Here is a 16,998-nt window from a genome sequence, read left to right on the forward strand (position 1 = left end):
TCTCAGCGATCACTGCCTTATTGCCTGCGTCCGTAACGGGTCCGCGGTCAAACACTGGGGTAATCACTGTCAAACGCTCCCTAAAACACTTTAGCAAGCAGGCCTTCCTAATTGACCTGGCCCAGGTATCCTGGATGGATATAGATCTCATTCCGTCAGTAGAGGATACCTGCTTGTTCTTTAAAAGTAATTTCCTCTCAATCGTAAATAAACATGCCCCATTCAAAAAATACATAACTAAGAACAGATATAGCCCCTGGTTCTCCTCAGACTTGACTGCCCTTGACCAGCACAAAAACATCCTGTGGCGTACTGCATTAGCATCAAATAGCCCCCGCGATATGCAACTTCTCAGGGAAGTTAGGAACCAATATACACAAGCAGTTAGGAAAGCAAAGGCTAACTTTTTCAAACAGAAATTTGCATCCTGTAGCACTAACTCCAAAAGGTTTTGGGACACTGTAAAGTCCATGGAGAATAAGAGCACCTCCTCCCAGCTGCCCACTGCACTGAGGCTAGGAAACACTATCACCACCGATAAATCTACAATAATCGAGAATGATTATGTTCTGAAAGAGCTGCAAAATCTGGACCCCTACAAATCATCTGGGCTAGACAATCTGGACCCTTTCTTTCTAAAACTAGCCGCCAAAATTGTCACAACCTCTATTACTAGCCTCTTCAACCTCTCTTTCGTAACGTCTGAGATCCCCAGAGATTGGAAAGCTGCCGCGGTCATCCCCCTCTTCAAAGGGGGTGACACTCTAGATCCAAACTGTTACAGACCTATATCCATCGTGCCCTGCCTTTCTAAAGTTTTTGAAAGCCAAGTTAACAAACAGATCACTGACCATTTCGAATCCCACCGTACCTTCTCCGCTATGCAATCAGTTTTCCGAGCTGGTCATGGGTGCACCTCAGCCACGCTCAAGGTCCTAAACGATATTATAACCGCGATCGATAATAGACAGTACTGTGCAGCCGTCTTCATCGACCTAGCCAAGGCTTTCGACTCTATCAACCACCGCATTCTTATTGGCAGACTAAATAGCCTTGGTTTCTCAAATGACTGCCACGCCTGGTTCACCAACTACTTCTCAGATAGAGTATAATGTGTCAAATTGGAGGGCCTGTTGTCTGGACCTATGGCAGTCTCTATGGGGGTGCCACAGGGTTCAATTCTTGGGCCGACTCTTTTCTCCGTGTATATCAATGATGTCGCTCTTGCTGCTGGTGACTCTTAGAACCACCATTTTGTATACATCTGGCCCTTCATTGGACACTGTGTTAACAAACCTCCAAACGAGCTTCAATGCCATACAACACTCCTTCAGTAGCCTCCAACTGCTCTTAAACACTAGTAAAACTAAATGCATGCTCTTCAATCGAACGCTGCTGGCACCCGCCTACCCGACTAGAATCGGTCGACGGGTCTGACCTAGAGTATGTGGACAACTACAAATACCTAGGTGTCTGGTTAGACTGTAAACTCTGCTTCCAGACTCACATTAAGAATCTCCAATCCAAAGTTAAATCTAGAATCGGCTTCCTATTTTGCAACAAAGCCTCCTTCACTCATGCTGCCAAACATGCCCTCGTAAAACTGACTATCCTACCGATCCTTGACTTCGGCGATGTCATTTACAAAATAGCCTCCGACTCTTATCTCCCTCACTAACTTTAAGCATCAGTTGACAGAGCACCTTACCGATCACTGCACCTGTACACAGCCCATCTGAAATTAGCCCACCCTACCTCATCTCCATATTGTTATTTATTTTGCTCATTTGCACCCCAGTATCTCTATTTGCACATCATCTCTTGCACATCTATCATTCCAGTGTTAATACTAATTGTAATTATTTTGCACTATAGCCTATTTATTGCCTTACCTCCATAACTTGCTACATTTGCACACACTGTATATATATTTTCTGTTGTATTTTTGACATTATGTTTTGTTTTACCACATATGTAACTCTATGTTGTTGTTTTTATCGCACTGCTTTGCTTTATCTTGGCCAGGTCGCAGTTGTAAATGAGAACTTGTTCTCAACTGGCTTACCTGGTTAAATAAAGGTGAAAAAGATTAAATAAAAATAAAATAAATGGCACAGTGAAAAGAAGGATGCCTGTAGAATAAAATAATAAAATATTCCAAAACATGCATCCTGTTTACAATAAGGCACTAAAGTAAAAATGCAAAGAATGTGGCAAAGAAATTAACTTTGTCCTGAATACAAAGCATTATGTTTGCGGCAAATCCAACACAACACATCACTGAGTACCACTCTTCATATTTTCAAGCATGGTGGTGGCTGCATCATGTTATGGATATGCTTGTCATCGGCAAGGACTAGGTAGTTTCTTTGGATAAAAAGAAACAGAATAGAGCTAAGCACAGGCAAAATCCCAGAGGAAAACCTGGTTCAGACTGCCATCCAACAGACACTGGGAGACAAATTCACCTTTCAGCAGGACAATAACCTAAAACACAAGGCCAAATATACACTGGAGTTGCTTACCAAGACAACATTGAATGTTCCTGAGTGGCCTAGTTACAGTTTACAGTTTTAAGTTTTGACTTAAATCATTAAATCGGCTTGAAAATATATGGCAAGACTTGAAAATGGATGTCTAGCAATGATCAACAGCCAACTTGACAGAGCTTAAAGACTTTTCAAAAGAATAATGTGCAAATATTGTGCAATCCAGGTGTGCAAAGCTCTTAGAGACTTACCCAGAAAAACTCACAGCTGTAATCGCTGATAAATGTGATTCTAACATGTATTGACTCAGGGGTGTGAATACTTATGTATATAAATGAGATAATTCTGTATTTCATTTTAATTAAATGTGCAAACATTTCTAAAAACACGTTTTCACTTTGTCATTATGGGGTATTGTGTGTAGATGAGAGAGCAAAATATAGTATTGGGACAAATTCACTTATATGTATATTAAAGTAGTCAAAAGTTTAGTATTTTGGTCCCATATTCATAGCATGCAATGATTACATCAAGCTTGTGACTCTACAAACTTGTTGGATGCATTTGCTGTTTGTTTTGGTTGTGTTTCAGATTAGTTTGTGCCCAATAGATTTGAATGTTAAATCATGTATTATGTCATTTTGGAGTCACTTTTATTGTAAATAAGAATAGAATATGTTTCAAAACACTTATACATTAATGTGGATGCTACCTTGATTACGAATAGTCCTGAATGAATCATGAATAATGATGAGTGAGAAAGTTACAACAGCTACATCCGACACAGATTGGGACAATCGCAGAGTATTGAAACATTTTGTGAAACATTTTCATAGGGGAAATCACTTTGAATATTTCCAGAAGTATGATGCAAAAAGAGATTTTAATGTCATCAGTATAAAAAGTTCATATAAAATATAGGGGAACAGAAATAATATAAAACCTTCAAATGCTAATAAATACACACATATAAATGCATACTACACATACATTAATGTCAGTGGAGGCTCCTCAGAGGAGGAATGTGTCACTGTATGTCACCTTGATTACTCAAAATTATCTCGACCTCGAACTTTCACTCATAGGCTAGGTAGTAGCAACCTCATGTGGTAGCCTAAACCTATCGATGTTACATTGAACTGGGAGAATGGAATATGAATGACAGTCATCTAATATGCTGTAATAAAAATAAGGCCATGCTCATAAAAAAAATAACATCCTCCCTCATCTTAAACGGCACCGACCGCCACTGATTCATCTATAGGCTACTTATAAAGACAGATAGCATAGACCTCAGTCTTTTCCATAAGAACCGAAGTGCAATAAATACATTGAACAGGCTAGCATTTAGCTAACTTATGTAGCTAGCATGTAGCATGTGTAGCATATGGCTTGACAACACACTATAACAGGGGTGTCAAACTAATTTCATGGAGGCCTAGTGTCTGCAGGTCTTTGGTTTTTAAGACATAGACAACCAGGTGAGGGGATTTCTTTACTAATTAGTGACCTTAATTAATCAATCAAGTACAAGGGAGGAGTGACAACCCGCAGACCATCTGCCCTCCGTGGAATGAGTTTGACACATGTGCACTATAAGGAGCTGTCATTGGAGCTTGGCGTGCTGTCCTTCTGAATTCTGGAGCAGAACACCAGGGGGCAGGAGAGAGCCTTACGGCAGCAGCACAACCCCTGCACCCTCTCCACCAAGCTCTTCAGGAAGAGGTGTAAGGTATCCCTGAGGGCCGACGAGGAGAAGTAGAAGATGATGGGGTCCAGGCTGGCGTTGACGGTACTGGACAAGAGCGCGTCCACCCGCCAATCGGAACTCTTCCAGTTGACGAAGCCCACTACGTGTGACAGGTTATAGGGCGCGAAGCAGACGATGAACACCAGCAGGGTCCCCAGAGATAGGCCGATGGCCCGCAGACGTTTCTTGGGGTTGATGTTGGGCAGCTGAGCGAGGATCCGGATGAAGTTGATGTAGCAGAAGCAGCAGATGAAGAAAGGTACACAGAATAGAACCAGAAAGAGCTCCAGACGGATAGGTATCAGGACCTGCAGCTGCTCCTGGGTGAAATTCTCGTAACACACGTCCAGTTCCGAAGGGTCTGTCCGGGTGGCATTGGGATGTACGAAGTATTGCATGATGTAAACGATACTGATGTGCGCCATGGAGATCGCCCAGAAGAAGACGCTAGCCACCGTGGCGTACAAAGGCCGTCTTTTGAGTTTGTACTTGATGGGAAAGGCCACCCCCAGGTAGCGTTCGACGCTGATGGCGGTCAGAAAGAAGGTGCTGTTGTAAATGGTTGTGTAGAAGACGAAGCTGGTCAATGGACACAGGAAGTGGGGCATGTTCCATTTCGTGTAGTCCGCCGCCTCTTTGATCTTGAAGGGCAGGAAGAGCAGGAAGAGGAGGTCCGAGATGGTCAGGTTAAGGAGCAGGATGTCGATGGGCATGGCTTTCTGTCTCACCTTCTTGCTGAAGGTGTAGAAGGCCACAACATTGGCAGGGAAGCCAATCAGGAAGGTGATGATGTAGACCACCAGCACCAGTCTGCTGTGGCCGTATCTTTCCATGACTTCCTTCTCAGACAGCATTCTGCAAAAGAGGAAGGATACAGAAAATGAGCCAATGTTTGCGTTAGCTAATGCAGGTACTCAATCTGGGGTCAATTCAGGATATGCATAATCAGTCAGTGAAGGTGTACATAGAATTTCACACGAAGGTTGAATTCACTCACAAGGATGGCTACAATGGGTGTGATGCAATTAGTTAACAAAGCCATGTCATTCTGTGTAACAAGAGTTTCTTTGAGTCTATGGTTGTCTATGGCAAGTCTATGGTTGGACTCTACAGTAGACAAATGGAGGTATACAGAGCAAACGTCAACATCGTTATGGTCCTCAAGCAGGGGCCTGCCCCCTTTCCAAACTAGCAAGACCTTGCCTCTGTAGGCACAATGCATTGGAGTGAAGCCGTTAATTGTGGCAAACGAGGTACGCATCACAACAATAAAGGGAGCGGTCTGTTTGTGCTTCACAGCCTTGAGTATCCCAGATGCCTCTCAGCTAATCCCAGTGTTAATACCCAGCGCAAGCATGAATCCCTAAGCTTCCTTCTATTCATGGTGGAGCAAACTAACAACATAATACTCCCATCATGACACAAGTGTTCAGTGGCTGGTAAGCAAAAAGGACGGTATTTGAAGAGTGACTTTAATTTCTACAGAGCGAGGGGTTATTTGGTTCCCAAACACACTTCCACAAAATATCTGTTGAAATGATAGTCACATATTTTGGGGCAAGCAGTGTTATCAAGAATGACCTCTGCACTGACAATATTAAGATTGTGAACAGAATAGGAATTCAAAAGAAGCTAAATAGATTTTCTGGTTTTCTATACTTTCCTGCTCACTCCAATTCAACAACTTGATGACAAGTGCATGTCAATACGGTAATATGATGTCAATGTCAATTACATGGGGAAGAATGTAACCAAGGTAAATAATGACTTGTGAGAACTGGATCTTATTTTTCTAACCAACCTTGGGAAAGACTGATTAACACGAACATGAACACGGTCATCTACTTCTCATTTTCTTTCCCAACACTGACTCTCAATATTTTTGCAATCAATTTCTGCTAAAACACACCCCTTGGAGGAAGGGTATAATTATTAAAAACTGGGTCATGTGAACTTCAATTGTTTATAGAAGCCCAAGTTCTCCAGAAGGGGATATGGTATCTAAATGACAATAAACACGAGAAGAAACATGGTTTCAGATGTTCAAAACACATCTCAGTTATCTTGGGAATGGTGCCAAGACATACACCTGCAGGAAAGAGGTAGCCGGCTTTTATTCGTTTATCTGGTGTTGCCGAGGAGTTGTCAAGGTGTTGTAAACCCTCAACTGATAAAACGGCTGTCTAGCGGATGCATTCTGGTCTGGGAGGTAGCTTGTTATGAGAAACCACCATGCACTGGACATGTGGCTGTTCATGTGAGGGTAAATGTTTGAGGTTCCATGAGATTTCTCATTCATTTGACAGCTTATTTCTTTAATAAGATAGCATAAGAAATGTAAAATGACACTTGGTGTATTGTACAGAGTGAGATTTGGTGGAGTGTGCTAGTTCAGTGGTCACCAACCCTGGTTTTGGGGAACTACTGTGTCTACAGGCTTTTCTCCACCAGCACAGCCCTAACACATTGTTTTCAACAAATCAACTACTCACCAAGACCTTGATTAGTTGAATAAGGTGTGTTAGCGCAGGGTTGGAACAGAGAGAGTTTCACCTGGTCACTAATGATAAACAATGCTCACCTTGACAGAACCCAACACTTTAAATGCAGCTCATCATTACAGAGGTACTATAGCAATAGAGATTTTACTCAAAATGACAAAATTTTACGGAGGGTGATTGGCGAGACAGTGATGCCCATTTGGACAGCAACCATTAGACTGGAACATCACACACTCATTCCCAAAGGACCAAAAAACTCTAAGAGTTTGCAGTAACCAGTGGCGACCCGTCATTCAGAGCCCCACATTTTGCAGCTTAAAAAAATAATAAACAAATAAAATGGATGGGGGGGGTTGCCTGTTTTGCGTTTAATTTTTTCATTGATACGTGTCACATATCAGTTTGCAAACAACGTAAAAAACTTTAGAAAATCATTGAGTTAATAAAGCCACCATACAAACATGGTCTCTTTTTTGCTTTCTTGAGTAAGGCAGCTCCAAAATGCAGGTGTTTCAGACTAGCTCAGTGCTTTCTGTTGTGATGGGCCAGCGGAAGATACAGAGCGTAGTGGTTGGTAATGTTGTCTAGTTGTGCTGTGATTGGCTCAGTGTTTTGTCACTCATTGGGACACTACATCACTGCCAAATCTAAGGGTAGAGCTCTAAAATTCAACCCCCTTTGGTGCTGCCATAGAGTTACATTAGAAGCACCCATCCAAGAAGGCTCAAGGTCATTGGCCACAGATAAAATGAAGTCAAATCACGTTATATCTACCGTAGGTTTGATTGGACTGATCATGTCAACATCATACTTTCAAAATCTTAGCTAGCAGTCATCATGATGAATCAATCTACTGGCAAATTCTTTTTAATCCTTGTCATAGGAAGAGAAATAATGAAGATAAATTATAGATAAAACGTATCGGTGCTCATCGGCCATTGGACATAAACATTACACAACAAGTTGGAAATCACAAATTCAACAATGAGTGGTTTGGAAGGAATCAGTGGCTAACTGCAAGCATTGCAAAGCAATCACTAGCCTGCTATTCAGTGGAGTGGGTGTGTGGTCCCAATTCTGGGTTTAAGGGTCTCTTTTCCAAGCTTAAAATGATTAACATTCAACATTGGCCATGCTGTCAATCCAGCATGATTTCTGCCGCGCTTAAAACAACTGGGAAATCTGACTTCAGTGAGTTGAAGACAACTGGGAACTCTGGAAAAAACAAGCTCCGACTGGCAAAATATGTTTTGAACGGTCATTCAACTCAGAATTGTAAGTCAGGAACTCGGGCCTCTTTCTAGAGCTACGACCTGAAGATCACTGACGTCATCATGATTCGACCTTGTTTTTTTCTGAGTTCCTAGTTGTCTTGAAAGCACCATAAATCCAGAGAATGCCAGACTTTGATGACAAAGTTTGATGACCGCCGCGCCACCTTCCTGTTCAAGTGAGCACAGCACACCAAAGTGAGTCCAAAAATGTCTTGTATGTTGCTGCATAAATGATGTAATATGCCAGGGAGATATGTATACTGTAGCTAAGAAAGTAATACTAAGTGTATGTTGTGTAGTAAGCTGTTAGTAGCCGATGTGCCTCACCCTAATAATTTGGTCTATTTTCCCCTCTTAATTTCACCTACTGTTCTGACTTGGTGGTGCCTATAACCTGTTTTAGAGAAATATAATCATTGAATATTGTAAGAGCTTTCATTGTCTGCTTATATGCCCTCTTTATTTATCCTACGGTTCTGACTTGGTGTACAGGGAGAATACTGTAAGAACGGCCCATGTTCTGAATTCTGTCGCAGTACATTTCAAAAGTGCTGAACAATAGTATTGACTATGTCCATCCTTGCTCGCTCATTAATGTCTTAATCGAAATCACGGATTGCCTCTTATCCGCTTGTCGACCCCTTATGCCAGGGGTGTCAAATGTCCGGCCCGCATGCCGAATCAGGCCCGCAAACAGGTTTAATCCGGCCCGCAAGATGATAAAAAAATAAAATAATAATAATAATAATAATTTTGTAAAGTATAAAAATGCGCTGCAATTTTTCAATAAAATAAACTGCTGTTCCAATTGCGTCCACTGGATGGCGCAATAGCAATTGTGTTAAGCAAGCAAACTGTTTATACCGGGGCAGAGCAAGTAGGTCAAGCACGTGCATCCAATGAGCTACTTTGTTTTGCCCGCGATATTTATTACGGCTTCTACTTTTAACACTATGTGCTTTGGCACCCTCATTGCCCCAATATGTCTCTGTCAAAAAAGAGAAAAGTGGACGCAGAGTGCAGAGTGTTCCAAGAAAAATGGTCATCCTATTTATTCACGGAATTGAATGGGAAAGCTGTATGTTTGGTGTGTTCAGAGCATGTTGCAGTGCTGAAAGAATATAACCTTCAGTCGCCACTATGTGAGTCTTCATGCCGACAAATATGACAACTTTCAAGGACAGCGGAGATGAGAGAAGGTGAATGAACTGTTGGCGGGTCTGAAGAAACAGCAGTCTGTGTTTACTCACAGCCGAGACATCAGTGACGCTGCAGTGAAAGCTAGCTACCTCATTGCTAATGAAATCGCAGTGGCTTCAAAACTATTTAGTGAGGGTGAATTTGTAAAAACATGCATGATGAAGGCAGCGGAGATTGTGTGCCCTGAAAAGCGGAAGGCTTTTGCAAATATCAGCCTGACAAGAAACACAGTTGCAGACAGGATTTCCGATCTTTCAGTGGATTTGGACAGCCAGTTGAAGCAAAAAGTAAAGTCATTTATTGCGTTTTCGGTTGCAATTGATGAAAGCACGGACATTACAGATGTTGCACAACTGGCCATTTCGTGGAGTTGTGGAGTTGGTGGAGTTGGTGCCGATGACAGATACAACGACAGCAGCTGATATTTTTACCGCACTCGTCGGCGCGCTGGACAGGGTCGGAGTGGACTGGTCCCGCGCTGTCAGCCTGGCTACAGATGGTGCGCCCTCAATGATCGGGAAAAAAGCAGGCGTTGTGACAAAGTTCAGAGAGAAAGTGCAATCTGCAAATGGAGGACGTGATTTTTTGACTTTTCACTGTATTTTGCACCAGGAGGCTTTGTGTTGCAAGTCATTAAAGATGGATAACGTCATGAAGGTGGTCATCCAAACTGTTAATTTCATCCGATCCAGAAGCCTGAATCACCGTCAGTTTGACAGCCTTCTCAGAGAGAAAGACCACATCTATGGCCTGCCATACCACACTGAGGTAAGATGGTTAAGCCGAGGTGCTGTGCTGAGGCGTTTCTTTGATTTACGAGAAGAAATTGAACAGTTCATGGAAGAAAAGGGCAAACCAGTGTTAGAATTTCATTCCGCAGAATGGATGCAGGACCTTGCATTTATGGTGGATGTTACAGAGCACCTGAATAACTTGAACAAACAGCTGCAAGGGCGCAACAAAGTTGTCACGCAGTATTATGACAGCATACGTTCTTTCAAGTTGAAGCTGTCATTGTGGGAGACGCAACTTGCCGGTGGTGATGCAGCTCACTTCCCCTGTCTGAAAAATGTGTGCGCGACCCAACATGTGGCAGACATGAAGCGGTTCAAAGATAAAATAACGGGACTGTTACGGGAGTTTGAGCAACGCTTTCAGATTTATGTTTATATGTTTTTATGTTGATGTGCTATTGTTTTTAATTGATTTTATTTTATTTGTATATTTAACCTATTCTTGACTCTGTGGTTCTTGCACTTGTTTGGGGAACAGGATTTCATTAATTTTATCTACATTTCTGCCTGAGAAATGACACCCTGATGTAGTTCTGTGAAACAGTTATGTTAATCACTGAGGCATTGTGTGTTTGTGTGTTCTTTTTCTTTAGAATTTTCCAATAAACTTGACGTGTTTTATGATTAATAGTGATGTTGTGCTTGTACTATTTTGGACACCCTGTCCTCAGGCTCCAGCTTTATGTTGTATGTTGATCGTATTAAAACAAAGAAAACAATCTGAAGTTGTTGTTTTTAAGTTATATATACCATGATATTTCCGGTCCGGCCCACTTGGGAATAGATTTTCCTCCATGTGGCCCCTGAGCTAAAATGAGTTTGACACCCCTGCCTTATGCCATAGTTTGTACATCTCAATTGTCAGTAGAAACCACATTTGTTTAAGCAAGTCAGCAATAAAAGCTATGTTTTTTTAAAAGGCAGTAAATGAGGCTGAAGGAACTGTTTCGCTGCCAGATAAGGCTCCTCTGATAGCCAGGTGTAGCAGTGGTTCCGTGTTGGGACAGCTTTATGTAGGCGCTAACAGTTTGTGGGCACAGTTTGTCACTGCTATAGTGCAATTCATGTTTTGTTTAGTGTTGTGTAGTGGCTTTTCTGGCATGCATCCCCACCCCCCCAAAAAATTTGTTTGCCCCACCAAGATTTACATGCTAAAATCGCCACTGGCAGTAACCATGACAATTTAGACAGAGTGTAGTACAGACACAGAACAGAACATACCTGTACCATCTCATTACTCAAATGGATATGTGAAAAGGTTGATTACTCAGCCAATTTTTATATTTTATATATTCCTAAAGCAAAAATGTAACTCTTAACTGACACTTAAATTGGTCGTAAAAAGTACCATCTTCTCAACAGAAATAAGTACTGTATGAGTTCACTATGCTTGGAACACATGCCTTGACAACTGTTTTTACCAAATATGTTCAAATATTTATATTTTGTTACATGGTAAGTATTTCATATTTACCTTAGATGTAACAGATTTCAAAAGGCTTACAGGTATTTTGTGTTTTAGTATGTCTTCCTTGTGAAATACAGTGGGGAAAAAAAGTATTTAGTCAGCCACTAATTGTGCAAGTTCTCCCACTTAAAAATATGAGAGAGGCCTGTAATTTTCATCATATGTACACGTCAACTATGACAGACAAATTGAAAAAGAAAAATCCAGAAAACCACATTGTAGGATTTTTTATGAATTTATTTGCAAATTATGGTGGAAAATAAGTATTTGGTCACCTACAAACAAGCAAGATTTCTGGCTCTCACAGACCTGTAACTTCTTCTTTAAGAGGCTCCTCTGTCCTCCACTCGTTACCTGTATTAATGGCACCTGTTTGAACTTGTTATCAGTATAAAAGACACCTGTCCACAACCTCAAACAGTCACACTCCAAACTCCACTATGGCCAAGACCAAAGAGCTGTCAAAGGACACCAGAAACAAAATTGTAGACTTGCACCAGGCTGGGAAGACTGAATCTGCAATAGGTAAGCAGCTTGGTTTGAAGAAATCAACTGTGGGAGCAATTATTAGGAAATGGAAGACATACAAGACCACTGATAATCTCCCTCGATCTGGAGCTCCACGCAAGATCTCACCCCGTGGGGTCAAAATGATCACAAGAACGGTGAGCAAAAATCCCAGAACCACACGGGGGGACCTAGTGAATGACCTGCAGAGAGCTGGGACCAAAGTAACAAAGCCTACCATCAGTAACACACTACGCCGCCAGGAACTCAAATCCTGCAGTGCAAGACGTGTCCCCCTGCTTAAGCCAGTACATGTCCAGGCCCATCTGAAGTTTGCTAGAGTGCATTTGGATGATCCAGAAGAGGATTGGGAGAATGTCATATGGTCAGATGAAACCAAAATAGAACTTTTTGGTAAAAACTCAACTCGTCGTGTTTGGAGGACAAAGAATGCTGAGTTGCATCCAAAGAACACCATACCTACTGTGAAGCATGGGGGTGGAAACATCATGCTTTGGGGCTGTTTTTCTGCAAAGGGACCAGGACGACTGATCCATGTAAAGGAAAGAATGAATGGGGCCATGTATCGTGAGATTTTGAGTGAAAACCTCCTTCCATCAGCAAGGGCATTGAAGATGAAACGTGGCTGGGTCTTTCAGCATGACAATGATCCCAAACACACCGCCCAGGCAATGAAGGAGTGGCTTCGTAAGAAGTATTTCAATGTCCTGGAGTGGCCTAGCCAGTCTCCAGATCTCAACCCCATAGAAAATCTTTGGAGGGAGTTGAAAGTCCGTGTTGCCCAGCGACAGCCCCAAAACATCACTGCTCTAGAGGAGATCTGGATGGAGGAATGGGCCAGAATACCAGCAACAGTGTGTGAAAACCTTGTGAAGACTTACAGAAAACGTTTGACCTTTGTCATTGCCAACAAAGGGTATATAACAAAGTATTGAGAAACTTTTGTTATTGACCAAATACTTATTTTCCACCATAATTTGCAAATAAATTCATTAAAAATCCTACAATGTGATTTTCTGGATTTTTTTCCCTCATTTTGTCTGTCATAGTTGACGTGTACATATGATGAAAATTACAGGCCTCTCTCATCTTTTTAAGTGGGAGAACTTGCATAATTGGTGGCTGACTAAATACTTTTTTCCCCCACTGTATATAAAAGCATTGTCTGTCTACTTTGCCAACATTTACATAAAAGCTCCTGATAATAGCACAAGAAGCATGATATCAAAAGAGTTCCACTGTACATACCTTAGTCAGCAAACACACACAGACACACACGCACGTCTCCTGGTCAAATGGTGAGTAAGCTTGGCTCCAAATAAACTGTGCTGTTAATGGTAATGTCTCAATTTGACGTACTTGATGTCACGTACTGCAGCTCGTACTAAACAGGAAAGAAGATGCACATGTTCCTTTTTTTTGGGGGGGGCGACGACTCTCCATTTGGGTCACACTATATTTGGATAGTCCACAACATATAATCTATCTGTAGATGCTCAAACTATCAACAAACTCTCAACTGCAACTCTGTTGATATGCAACAGCTTACTCAGATTACAATTCGGGTTAGGTTTAGGGTTAGAGTTTGGGTTAGGGTTAGAGTTAGAGTTAGGATGTGAGGCCTGGAAGCTAGGGTTATGTGTTAGGTGTATAGTCACAGTTAGGTTTAACATTGGGGTTAGTATTAGGGTTATGGATAAATAGCTGAATACACGAATAACCCAAAAAATACAAACCTCTCACCCAACCTTTTACATGGATCATTCAGCATGTGGAGAATGTTAATTACATATGGGAAATATCAAGCTCTCTGATTGAACATCCCCCTAATTAATTTCAACATAGCCTATCTGACTATTGGAAAATATTACATGTTTTCATACAAGAACTCACACAAATCATTTAGTTAATTAAGTTGTTGTTTCTGCACAGCTCCTGGCTTTTACATACTTCTTTGACTCTTCAGCATAAAAAATTCTAACATCCCTGTACAAGAAAATGGCTAAAACTAAGTGCTAATTGAGTACAATGTTGAGTACAATGCCAACTGAAAATGTGCATAAATATTTCTAAATAAAGAACCTCTTGTTGATGGACATGTATATGCCTGTATATGCCTGGATTTCCTAATGACTGTTACTGTTCCCAGAAGGTAATGAAAAAATGTCACCCAGCATGAAATAAAGAAGTTAATTGTTACCACATCAACTGGAAACCACAGAGGCCAGTGTCCGGTCTGTCTTTCACATAACCACACACACACATGGACGTACAGTGGGGAAAAAAAGTATTTAGTCAGCCACCAATTGTGCAAGTTCTCCCACTTAAAAAGATGAGAGAGGCCTGTCATTTTCATCATAGGTACACGTCAACTATGACAGACAAATTGAGAAAAAGAATTCCAGAAAATCACATTGTAGGATTTTTTATGAATTTATTTGCAAATTATGGTGGAAAATAAGTATTTGGTCACCTACAAACAAGCAAGATTTCTGGCTCTCACAGACCTTTAACTTCTTCTTTAAGAGGCTCCTCTGTCCTCCACTCGTTACCTGTATTAATGGCACCTGTTTGAACTTGTTATCAGTATAAAAGACACCTGTCCACAACCTCAAACAGTCACACTCCAAACTCCACTATGGCCAAGACCAAAGAGCTGTCAAAGGACACCAGAAACAAAATTGTAGACCTGCACCAGGCTGGGAAGACTGAATCTGCAATAGGTAAGCAGCTTGGTTTGAAGAAATCAACTGTGGGAGCAATTATTAGGAAATGGAAAACATACAAGACCACTGATAATCTCCCTCGATCTGGGGCTCCACGCAAGATCTCACCCCGTGGGGTCAAAATGATCACAAGAACGGTGAGCAAAAATCCCAGAACCACACGGGGGGACCTAGTGAATGACCTGCAGAGAGCTGGGACCAAAGTAACAAAGCCTACCATCAGTAACACACTACGCCGCCAGGGACTCAAATCCTGCAGTGCCAGACGTGTCCCCCCTGCTTAAGCCAGTACATGTCCAGGCCCGTCTGAAGTTTGCTAGAGTGCATTTGGATGATCCAGAAGAGGATTGGGAGAATGTCATATGGTCAGATGAAACCAAAATAGAACTTTTTGGTAAAAACTCAACTCGTCGTGTTTGGAGGACAAAGAATGCTGAGTTGCATCCAAAGAACACCATACCTACTATGAAGCATGGGGGTGGAAACATCATGCTTTGGGGCTGTATTTCTGCAAAGGGACCAGGACGACTGATCCGTGTAAAGGAAAGAATGAATGGGGCCATGTATCGTGAGATTTTGAGTGAAAACCTCCTTCCATCAGCCAGGGCATTGAAGATGAAACGTGGCTGGGTCTTTCAGCATGACAATGATCCCAAACACACCACCCGGGCAACGAAGGAGTGGCTTCGTAAGAAGCATTTCAAGGTCCTGGAGTGGCCTAGCCAGTCTCCAGATCTCAACCCCATAGAAAATCTTTGGAGGGAGTTGAAAGTCCGTGTTGCCCAGCGACAGCCCCAAAACATCACTGCTCTAGAGGAGATCTGCATGGAGGAATGGGCCAAAATACCAGCAACAGTGTGTGAAAACCTTGTGAAGACTTACAGAAAACGTTTGACCTGTGTCATTGCCAACAAAGGGTATATAACAAAGTATTGAGAAACTTTTGTTATTGACCAAATACTTATTTTCCACCATAATTTGCAAATAAATTCATTAAAGATCCTACAATGTGATTTTCTGGATTTTTTTTCCTCATTTTGTCTGTCATAGTTGACGTGTACCTATGATGAAAATTACAGGACTCTCTCATCTTTTTAAGTGGGAGAACTTGCACAATTGGTGGCTGACTAAATACTTTTTTTCCCCACTGTATAACACAGACATGTACCTATACAGTGCATTCGGAAAGTATTCAGACCCCTTTACTTTTTCCACATTTTGTTACGTTACAGCCTTATTTTAAAATGTATTTACATAAGTATTCAGACCCTTTGCTATGAGACTCGAAATTACGCTCAGGTGCATCCTGTTTCCAATTATCATCCTTGAGATATTTTGGAAAGGCACACACCTGTCTATATAAGGACCCACAGTTGACAGTGCATGTCAGAGCAAAAACCCAGCCATGAGGTCGAAGGAATTGTCCATAGAGCTCCGAGACAGAATTGTGTCGAGGTACAGATCAGAGGAAGGGTACCAAGAAATGTCTGTAGCAAGGTCTCCAAGAACACAGTGGCCTCCATCATTCTTAAATGGAAGAAGTTTTGAACCACCAAGACTGTTCCTAGAGCTGGCCGCCCGGCCAAATTGAGCAATCGTTGGAGAAGGGCCTTGGTCAGGGAGGTGACCAAGAACCCGATGGTCACTCTGACAGAGCTCCAGAGTTCCTCTGTGGAGATGGGAGAACCTTCCAGAAGGACAACCATCTCTGCAGTATTCCACCCATCAAGCCTTTATGGTAGAGTGGCCAGATGGAAGCCACTCCTCAGTAAAAGGCACATGACAGCCCGCTTGGAGTTTGCCAAAAGGCACCTAAAGGACTCAGACCATGAGAAACAAGATTCTCTAGTCTGCTGAAACCAAGATTGAACTCTTTGGCCTGAATGCCAAGCATCATGTCTGGAGGAAACCTGGCACCATCCCTATGGGGATGTTTTTCAGTGGCAGTGACTGGGAGACTAGTCAGGATCGAGGGAAAGGTGAACGGAGCGAAGCATAGAGAGATCCTTGATGAAAACCTGCTCCAGAGCGCTCAGGACCTCAGACTGGGGCGAAGGTTCACCTTCCAACAGGACAACTACCCTAAGCACACAGCCAAGACAATGCAAGAGTGGCTTTGGGACAAGTCTCTGAATGTCCTTGAGTGGCCCAGCCAGAGCCCGGACTTGAACTCGATCAACCATCTCTGGAAAGACCTGAAAATAGCTGTGCAGCGACGCTCCCCATCCAACCTGACAGAGCTTGAGAGAATCTGCAGAGAATAATGGG

The 16,998-nt window shown here is 42.1% G+C and overlaps 1 protein-coding gene across 1 annotated transcript; it reads right to left on the reverse strand.

The window, feature by feature from the left end:
• Positions 1 to 4,015: 4,015 nt before the first annotated feature.
• LOC121558152 (free fatty acid receptor 2-like) lies at positions 4,016 to 5,074 on the reverse strand. The gene has a single exon (XM_041871624.1). It carries the CDS (start codon positions 5,070 to 5,072, stop codon positions 4,083 to 4,085), a length of 990 nt encoding a protein of 329 aa, XP_041727558.1. The 5' UTR covers positions 5,073 to 5,074; the 3' UTR covers positions 4,016 to 4,082.
• Positions 5,075 to 16,998: the final 11,924 nt, after the last annotated feature.

The sequence above is a fragment of the Coregonus clupeaformis genome, unplaced genomic scaffold (genome assembly GCF_020615455.1).
Source record: "Coregonus clupeaformis isolate EN_2021a unplaced genomic scaffold, ASM2061545v1 scaf0726, whole genome shotgun sequence".
NCBI classification, from domain to species: Eukaryota; Metazoa; Chordata; class Actinopteri; order Salmoniformes; family Salmonidae; genus Coregonus; species Coregonus clupeaformis.